The sequence below is a fragment of the Morone saxatilis genome, unplaced genomic scaffold (assembly GCF_004916995.1).
Source record: "Morone saxatilis isolate NCDOM2014 unplaced genomic scaffold, NCSU_SB_2.0 Contig20, whole genome shotgun sequence".
NCBI classification, from domain to species: Eukaryota; Metazoa; Chordata; class Actinopteri; family Moronidae; genus Morone; species Morone saxatilis.
In genome coordinates, this window is record NW_023339763.1 from 17,335,907 (window position 1) to 17,346,411 (window position 10,505).

Below are 10,505 nucleotides of genomic sequence, written 5' to 3' on the forward strand. Positions count from 1 at the left end.
TTAACATTTGAAAAAAAAAAACAACAACTGAATATTGAATTCTCTGTTTACTATATACCTCTAAAATGTGAATAAAGACTTGCAGTTCAAACTTAAGCTTTCGTTTGCCATCACCTTGTTGTTTAGGCATTTGGGATAAATCCATCCACAGGGCCACACAAACACCCTTAGCAAATGTCTCAAGATCCATAAAGCTGTGTGTATCAGCTCAGATGTACGGTGAGCACTGTGCATCGTCATCAGTTGAGCTGTACTGTGTCAACTGCTTGTTCACCAGGTGGTGCTGAGTCATGGTTCATGCTCACTGGTTTTCCTGGAGCTCTACAGCGGGGGGATGTGGAGCACTGATGTCTGATGAGGAGGAAAATAGTTATTTGGGTTGAAAAGCATCCTTTTTAAAAGCCTATCACATGAGAGCTGAAATTTGACACCATCATTTTGTTTCTCATTTGGCTGTGACATGCAGGGGCACAAGGTCTGTCACTCAGAGGCCGCCATTGCCTTCTGTGAACCTCAACTCAAATATGCCTGTCTCTGCTACTCTTAAAACACGCACTTGAGCCATAGCAAGGAAATCCATCCATCCATCCATGGGGGCAGAGGCTGAAAGAGTTCACTAAAGAGTTTCCTGTGTTATTTGATTAATATTTGATACCTCCAGAATTCCTCCTCCAGAATAAAGTTGAATCAGATTTGGCTGTTCAATACAAAGATTTGATTATTTATTCCTTTTTTTCTCAGTTCAGTGTCACACTCCTACATCGGGGGTTCCTGCAGTGGAAGCGCAGCTACATGCATCTCATTTTTTAACTTACCTTACGGTTTATCGCCTCTCTTTGTTATCTTGGATGTGAAAACTTCAGATTTCCACACAGTCAGAGAAGGTAAAAGTGTACGTTCTACTCATAGTGCAGTTATTAAATCTGAGCACACCACAGAGTATCTCTCCTGCCGGGCTGCTGACAGCGCTGTCAGTCCAAGAGTCAACCACAGTGGACGTCAGTTAAGGAGGTTGAACCACCGTCTGGTTCGGAAGAGGTTTTGCCAACTTCACTGACAGTCACCACCGGAGCAGAGAGCGTCAGAGCAGCCAACAGGCTGGAGTCGCACAGCCCTGCCAAACATTGTCTGGCGTCACGTTGTTCTCCGTTAAAAATCACTCTTCTCCGCTTCCATTACAGTTAGTTTTGTGGTTTGTGGTCATTTTGAGATTCAAGCTTACAGCCTGCCATGTGTCGCTCTGTGTACAGCGGTACAACTTAAAAACAAAAGCCAGAGATTCGACTCTGGGTTTTTCAGGGGCAGCCCTAGAGTCGACATCGCATAAATTTAAAAACACTCCTCATTATAAATAACCACTAGGTAATATAACAGTTATGTCTAAGTAACATTATGGTAGCATCCACTGAGGTAGTATGAGTGACCACACAGAACAGTTTACTCTCAAATGAGCATATGTCACATTATTCCACTGACTTACAGGTCTCAGCAACACGTCAAGATATTCTGTAATGCACCAGCAAAGGCAGGAAAGAAGATGACTGCAAGCTACAAAACACTGGTGAAAACAACACTGGTTTTAAAATACTTTTAAAAAATTGGCTTTGCAATGTTTTATGAGGAAGGAAATGCACTCAACTTGACCTCAAGGATACACCCAATCTAATTTGGTGAGTAAGACTGGATGTAAATATAACTTCTGCTTTTGTGTGTTGTTTACAAGGTTCTTTTAATTTGATCCTCGGACATAATTGTTGAATCATCTTCATAATTTGAGCTAAAGATTCTACAGAAACATGCTAAAATGCCGCTTTCTCATTGCTTTCTCCTGGACCTTCCTTGCATGAATGTTCTGCCAGGCTCCCACCCTTCAAACCATTTATTCCATGCCAATTTTTAGCATTTAACATACATGCAGCATATATCAATACATATTTCCTATCCATCTGGGAAATAAACTGTTCTTTGAATCTCGATTCCTAAGGACGTTTTCTCCCACATGGGATTCCCTAAGGACTAAATTGTAGTTTGCAAAGCTGAGGTGGAGGTGTGGAGGTGGAGGCGTCCACCTCCACACCAGTCTGATGGTGAGACTGCTGCAAATTACTCATGACACTTCCTCTGATGACATTTTTCAACCTCTTCCTTGTTGAATGGCATCTCTAGCCCCCCTCTACCATCCATCCACCACCAACACCCTATCCCAACACACACATCAATTCCCCCCTCTATTCGTGTCACAATAGCACAGCAGAGATTGCTGCCTCCTGCCTTCACCTGATTGACCCCTTTGAGCAGGTGCTGGATCTGATCCAATCACAGTCAATCTTCTTTAAACATTTCATTCTTTAAGCAGAACAGGGGCTCAAAATTCCATCATTCAATGACCCGATCAGTCGCCGATAACACAATCAAGCCAATCCCGGCTTATCCCGAGGGAGCCATTTCAGGAGGGACAGCTGGGAGATGAGACTACAGACCTACAGAAAGGTGTCAATCTCCCCTGATCCACAGCTCTCTTTGTGAGCCGCCTATACTGCACAGCATCTAGTTGTTGGACGAGACCGTCTGATAGGTATTTCTGAGGATCAGCAATAGTCAAAAATCTATTTAAGCTTTTGTTAAAGGTCTGATCCTTTAAGTAAAAATTCAGTAACCTGCAGTAAAGACACTCGCAATAACACCCACATACACACACACATATATTCGCTCTATCATACAAAGACAGACGCGCACACACAAAAAATTATGTGAATAGCACAGCTCAATTCTTCAGCGGCCATTTAAAAGCTACTCCATTGGAAATGTTGCTGGGCCACTGGGCAAATAAAGGTCAAGGGGGATATGAAATAGTTTGTCTAACTGGCCCTTTCCCCCTGTGTGTCCCTGCAGCACCGCAGCCGTATCCACATTCATAGCCAATTCATTTATATTGTTCTGCCCTTCTCACTGCTAGTCCCAGTCACTAACTACAAGTGACTGCAATGAGATTGAAGCCTCTGGCTAAATCTCCACTGCAAGGCACATGCTCCATCATTGCTGCTCTGATCACTCCTTATAATCACTGGAACCAGACTATATCCTCAGCTGATTGGGTGAGTCGCAGCAGAGAGGAAACAATCACAGAATGTCAGCAGATGATGGACACCGCAATGCTGGAGTAGCAGTGGTCACTGTGAGCTACCATGTAAATGGCATGCAAATGTGCACCTGCACTAGCTGAGGAAGTGGAATGGAGGACTGTGGCCTTTTGATTAGGTTCTTTTCGCTCATATAAAGTGCATTTTTTCTGCATTAATCACCCATGTTTGCTATTTCAGCCAATGAACATGAAGCAATAGTGTACTTGGGTTTTGCTTTCCTCAGAGCTCCTATCACTTCAAGTCCAAAGTGCATTTAATGTGCACCTTCACAGTTTCCAGTTTAAGTATATATTGTCAGAGCTTAATTGCACTGTCATCCAAGGTGAAATTTAATTCTGCAGTCAAATAGATAACCTAAGAACAATGATATCGGTGTGTCATCAATGATTATTGGTGATCTCCACATTGATTTAGATGCGCTGTAAGGGCTGACACTAAAAGTCCAAGTTTCTAATGAGACATCGCAACTTTACTAATTAGAATTATGCAAAAAGGCACAATTCTGAGAGGCACACCACATTATTCCACTGATATCCATCTATTAAGTTAAGTCCACTTGCTCATCCTCAAGGAAAAGTATCAAATAAAACAGATTTTACAACAATGTGTGTTACTGGTTTGGTTAATTGTCATTAAGGCTGTTATTTTGGAATACCTGCAAACCTCCAGAGCTGTTAAGAGCCTAAGCACTTGGGCAGGTATGCAAAAAGAATTTATACAGTCTTTACAGACGGTCACACAGTTATTTTTCTGCCATTTACAAAATCTAAGGGCATGCGAAATGTCAGCCGTGGTATTGGATTACCAAAGCCCCAGAAAGAATTTCATGCACTAACCAAGGAATCTTTTTCGGACGCTGTTATAATTTCCTCTCATCTGCTTCCCGTCAGTGAAAGTATGAGAGAAGTATGCAGACGCGTGCCTAGCCAGAGGTGAAACACAAACAGGGACAGCATGCTGCTGCTGTAGGCTGGTCTCTTCTCTGTGTCCTGACGATCATTTTATCATCTCACTCTTATCAATATCTTTTAATTGTTTTGAAACAGGTGTCACTCTTTTTTTTCTTACTTTTTTACTTTGACACCATTGTCTCATCTTACGACTCAAGGCCCTGATCAGCTTGTCTGACTCAGAAGTGACCTTTGTGTGACTACCTTTATCCCTTCCTGAGCCCAGTGGCAGTGAACTGGTTAAGCTCCTACTCCTCCTCTTCCCATTCAGCTCCACCTCCAGGATCTGGCTCTAGACCAGTGGAGCATGAGAACCAGGACAGCCTGGACATAAAGGGACGATTGTGGCAGCCCAGTGACATGGAAGCAAGTAGCTCTGATTAAACTAAAAGTCAGCTTCAGGCTTGCACAGCGAACCCCAGCCAATGGACAGGAGTGAAGAAACTGACTCAGTGAGCAGGAGTTGTTCCAGCTGAGCCAAATAAGGGCACTATGAGACGCACTCAAAGCCGATTACAATAAACCAATGAGGAAGCATTAGCCGCCCAGCTAATTATGCCTTTAACTGAAGGGGAGAGCTCTATTCATGCCTGGGCAGGGCTCTGCTGGTACGTCATATCCAAATTTAAAAGGTGTCATCACACCATCTCCCATCTTTAATCAAGTGCTTGCCTCAGTGGAACATTTTAGGGTCGTAGGTGTTCTGTTAACAGCTGTTTGATATAATGGAAAATAAGAGTGCATTTTATGCCAGCAGAGAGAGATCAACATAAGGAGAACATTTCCATATTTCCACAAAGCACTGATGTGGCCTGCTGAAAGACATTGTTACATAATTTTACCTTATTCAATCTTAACCGTGCAAGCTATTATTTAGAGCCGAGGAGGACAGAAAGACAATTTGGGCTGGTGGCTTGAAGATAGTTGATTGAGTCTCCAATACCAGTCGGTATTTGAGCGACAGGTATTTTTTCTCAGATTATCTGTCTCATGTAATACTGTCAGGATATAGTGAAACTTTCAGCAAATATGACAAAAAGTTATTTTTTATAAAAGTTACCTACTGCAGCTTTTAGTGTCTATACTGAACTGTTTTTGCAGGTGTGGAGATCCTCAGACTAGTACAAAAGTGATACTCTTGCAAGACACTGAATCCTAACAAGCACATCTGCTGTTCTTTTGCTGCACCTCACCTTTGACCTTAGAGCAAGCACAGTCTCTAAAGGAGTCAAGAATTATAAAGACTTTATGCATAATTATATCATAAAATCGTTTCAGTGCTGTCACCTCTGTAGGCTGATGTTTGGGGCTATTTCTGCTTGCTATGCAAACCACACACAAAGGCAAAGGGAGGAAGGTAAATTCCTTAAAAAGACTGCACCTACTGCAAACATATCAACATTATCAGAGAAAAAGGGCCAAAAATATCACTTGGCAAAGCCTACATATGAGGAAAAAACAAAAGTGTGATATCTAAAGGCTAACATTGTCTTTTCTTATAATGTATAAGGCTGCACAGTAGCACATAATAGCACAAACAGCACACTGGTTCATTTGGCTTTATTGCAAGACAGAAACAGCAGCAGCCTCCAGTTAAGAGTCCTTGAATATAAAGGGAGGCCGGCAGTGCTGATAAGATTGTCTCATCTGGCTTGCAGGGCTAAGGTGCAGCGTGCTGCCTCAAAAAAAAAAAAATGGAGGGCAGGATGTGGCTACTATTAGGCAGGTAATGGGATACATCTGAGATGCATTAGAATCAGCCAAACAGAACCACACTTTAGTTCTGTTCAAATGACTGTCACAATCACTTCAAATGCACACCTTTAGAGTGTACTGTAGGCAACAACAAAAAAAAAAAAAAGGGGCTCCGGCTGCGGAGGAGCTCCTGTGAAGTTGTGCCAAGCTCGGGCATGTGCTCTTTACTAATGGTGACGGCTGGGAGAGTGGCATTGAGACTGATGTGCATGAGAGCTGTCAGCCTCTCCCCCATAACAAATGCCACCTCTCCCCCTGACAGAATGGAGACAGAAGGGAGGGACTGAGGCGGGAGGGAGGGGAGGTGTGGAGGTTACAGACAGAACCTGTGACCCAATTGTGGCCACACCAGCTGTTTCCCCTCCACTGCCTCCCAACCACCGCCATCTCTGTAGACCACATCCTGCTAATTGGCCTATGCAGCCTCGCACACGCAAACGCACGCACACATACATGCACACACAAATACAGTGATTGCTAATATCAAGCGAAATGGCTTGTTGCCTGCGAGGAGGAACATTTGCCGGTGCCTTAAGCTGTAGTTGCGTGATGATTGATAAGTGCTTCAAAACATACTTCCCAGCAATATAAATGATTCGCTGCCCTGCGACCATGCTAGCTAATGTCCCCCTTGACATGCACATAGACAGACAGACAGACAGAAAGACAGAATGATGACTGACTGACAGACATACTGCCACCAAGATTCTATGGAGGGGAAACTGAATTAATTGGTTTTCCCTTCTGTGGATAAGTCCTCAGAGTTGTGTGTATGTGGCGATAATGGTAGGTTGCAGTGACAGGCAGGTTATTTAATAAATCCTAAGATGTGTAAGGCAGAAAAAGGAAGAACACACACAAAACAAGAGAGCTCTGTATCTTGTCCGCCATAGCCCACAATATCTACTCTGATTTCCTTTTTTTTTTTTTGCTGAAGACACTCAAACCTGCTCATACACACACATACACACCCCTAATCATGCACCCACATAAATACACTTAATCGCTGACACACTCACGCATGGCGAGAGCAGTACTGCAGGCACATCCAAGCATGCACAAGTAGGCTATAAAAGCACACACAGAAACATGCACAAGATCTTGCTCAATCAGTCTGATTTGTTTGTTTCCTCCTAAGCATTTGAGGATTCCTCAAGGAGGAAAAAACTTTGTATAATCAAGTCAATTATGTCATTCAATCAAGTCGAAAATCATTTCGAGCCCTTTCTCAGATCCATTGATTGCGAAGTCGTGCTGAATATTTGCTTGCTGCGCTCTATTGTGCAAATAAGCCATCTTTATTTGGAACGGCAGACCAGGCCATGGTGAGGTCTTCAGTGCCACTTCCACAGATAAAGAGCAAAACAAAGTCCTTCACCTTGCTCACTTATAGTCAAGAAAATAAGACAGAGCTTTATAGGGGAGGGCTGGTTGCATATTGTCTCTGAACAAAATATAACAGTTTCTATTAATCTATAACAGCTCTTTTGTCTCCTTTAGGACATGGTACATTATGTGCCCATGAAAATCCATCCTCAGTGAAATTGTTTAAACTCAAGGTCAAGTGCTGATGTTACAGGGACTGTATCAGCTGAAGGTGACCTTGACTGATGTGGAATATGACATAAGGGAAATGGATCTCGGCTCAGTGTGGGGAAATTATCTGTGAAATGCTGCCACTGTATCAAAGCCTTTTGGTGTGTGCACATGCCCCAGTGCATGTGAAGGGGTGTGTGTGCGTGTGTGTGTGCGTGCGTGTGTGCATGTGTGAGTGTGTGCGTCCTTGTATGATAGGGTGTGCATATATATGCCTTGCTCAGCTGGGGGTATTGGTCATGAGAACAGCCTGCAGAAACTGCTGCAGCAGACAGGAACAAACAGCTGAATATGAGCCTCTGCTGAATGAACTGGGTGTGTTTTTCCCTCAGAGCACACTGGAATAGTGTTGCCACAATATCAAAAGCCTAACTTCGATTCCCCTTCACTTAAAGTTATATTTGTTTCTAATGCCAAACTACAATAGATTAGATAGAACGTTTTTGCAGAGGGGGTTTGGTCATGGCAGCTGGTTGCCATTGTGTGTTTGCTCTGTAAGCAAAATGCATGTTGTTGACCAGACATGGTGGGCTGCGTGAAGCTATTGCCATATCTTGAGTCTTTTGCTTGTCACAATAGAGATTTACTTGTCTCACTGTCAGTAAAAGAGCCAAACTTTTGCTGCAGGCATCTTTTAAAGCTCAAATGATGTGATTGATGTAATGATTGGAGTGCTCACACTGTGTGAGCGACAGGGGGCGCTGTACACAATCCTCAAATTAACATTTTCACATTGTCTTAAGGATGATAATTGTAACATGCATGTAATGGAATCGAGGAGAGCTGAAATTTTGTCATTGTGACGACACTATGCAGGCTAATAATAATCAAAAAAGTCTTACCTTCCCAAACTGTTCAAAATACTGCTTCACATCTTCCACTACTGTATTGGCTGACAAGCCACCCACAAATATTTTCTTTGTTCTTGTGACCATCTGGAAAGAAAAGGGCGAGAGGAGAAGATTAGTGATGAGGCTTCAAATGCGTTGCACAACACCTTTAATGAGGCTTCAAACGCACTGAGTGAGCAGCACCTGTGATAGGGAGGATATAAAGGAGTGAGACACATTGTTGCTCAACAGGAATAAACAGATTCACACAATCAAGTTTCAAAAACACTTTGCTTTAACTTCAGTATTATAGCAAGGTCACAAGTGCTGAAGGTTTTGGCAGAGAAAAAAAAAAATCTTGGCTAAGAACAGCCGTTCTGTGAATTTCCCCTCACAATGACATTTCAAATTGAAGCTCTAATCAAAACAGACCGTCAGAGAATTAAAGGCCTCCATTTCATCCATAAAAGTTTCTGTTTATCTTTGCAAAACTTAAAAAGAAACAATAGTAATAATTTATGGACTTTCAAAAAACAATTAATGAGTGCTGGAAGATGGAATCAGAGTGCATTAAAGCCTCATTTAGTTTCAAACAGCAAGAATATTAAGGATTATTACCCCCGGCGTCAAAAAGGGCACGAACATCTGCTGTAGAGAGTACATGCTAAATTTAGGAGGGCAATTTCTCAGGGAAATACAGTAACAACTGAACCCCAGTGTCAGTGTAAGATCTGTGGGGCACTATTACTTTTTTGTATACGATTAAAAATTAAACTGTGAACTTATGACCTCATGGTATTTACGCACCAACATTTAATAGCAGGCCCAGTCTTATCCTAAACATCTGGTCAGCATAGGTGTTGATGTTGTTGCTGACAAACAACATTTAACATTTAACTTGTAAGACGTTGTATTACCACATTACTGAAGTGTTTTATTTATAGGTATTGGATCCTGTTTTAAGGTCGCAGAAAAAATGTAAAGAAATATAATACAGAGGCTCAAGCACTTCATGTCTCAATGACACCTATGGTGTTATTATGGTTATTACTTTGGCCTGATCTGACTTTGCAGAGTCAGAGGATGCTCGAGCACTGTGGCGGGAAGGACTTTCACCTCGGCCTGTTTCAGCCGACCTCTGGTAATAGACACACGGAGGTGATGGCAGCGTAAACGATTCCGCGTGTCTGATGTTGACATAACGTTTCCTAGCTTAAGGCAATATCACCATTGTTTGTGTCTGATCCACTAGTCTTTGTGTAATTACTGGCAAACAATAAGGGATTGAATGAATAAAGCTAAAACTAGAACAATGAAAATCTACTACCAACTAACAACCTATCTTGTTGACCTGTTTTTCTTGCACCTCTTTGGCCAATGGAGAAAGGAAAAGACTACTGTAGGTCATTGACATATGTTCCCATATATAATCCTTACTCTCTCCTGTGAAGTGTCACATTTACACTACAGATTGAGAATTTACTGATATGATGTGGCATATAATGATTTTTGATGCACTGCTCTGTAATCTTACTGGCAAACAAAAAAAGGAGCAGAGAAGGCAGCAGGGAAAGTCCCAGCCCTGATCTCCCTCGGCTCGCCAGAATCAAACAAAAATAAATGATGGGGGCAGGATAAACATACTCGAGAGATACACAAGCAAACTATCAAGAAGGCTGAAAGAGTCTATCTTGATCAAAATGCTGACCGGAACACTTTCGATTTATGAAAGAGGCTTAACGCTGAGAAAAAAGAAGCGACATTCAGCTAGAGCTGAAGTAACCATCTGTCAAGTGCTTTCCAGGTGCACACAGTCTCACAGGCACATAGCCTGCACATATGCACACAGCCTCCCACACATGAGCCCTCTCTTATTACAGTTTGGTTGTTTTTTATCTTGCTCCTGTGATTTTTCATGTTTTTCTTATTACATTATATTGTTTTACCACAAAATTAAATTAAGCCAACTTTTGTGAAACAGAAAGAAAAATAGGGAGAAAGCAAGCTTTTATGAATAAAAAAAATCTTAATATACTTCAGTGGTCTTCATTTATTTTCCCTTATAACTCCAATTTAAAAGTAAAAAAGAGAAAAAAAAAAATTGTACTTTAGGGCTGGAGGTGCTGGCAACAGCAAGATCAACACTTAATCAGAAAAAAGTATCCCCAAGAGTTTGTGGTAGAGACCGCACACTCAACGCGCAACAATACCACCATATATATATATATATA

At 42.0% G+C, this 10,505-nt stretch overlaps 1 protein-coding gene across 12 annotated transcripts in view; it reads right to left on the reverse strand.

Annotated features, from left to right (window-relative positions):
- Window positions 1-10,505, reverse strand: part of LOC118331313 (RNA-binding protein Musashi homolog 2) — a 228,805-nt gene that overhangs the window by 150,190 nt on the left and 68,110 nt on the right. For all 12 annotated transcript variants that reach the window (XM_035666155.1, XM_035666153.1, XM_035666151.1 and 9 more), the window contains exon 6: window positions 8,287-8,379. In XM_035666155.1, the coding sequence (XP_035522048.1) occupies window positions 8,287-8,379 (93 nt within the window). The remainder of the gene's footprint in view (window positions 1-8,286; window positions 8,380-10,505) is intronic.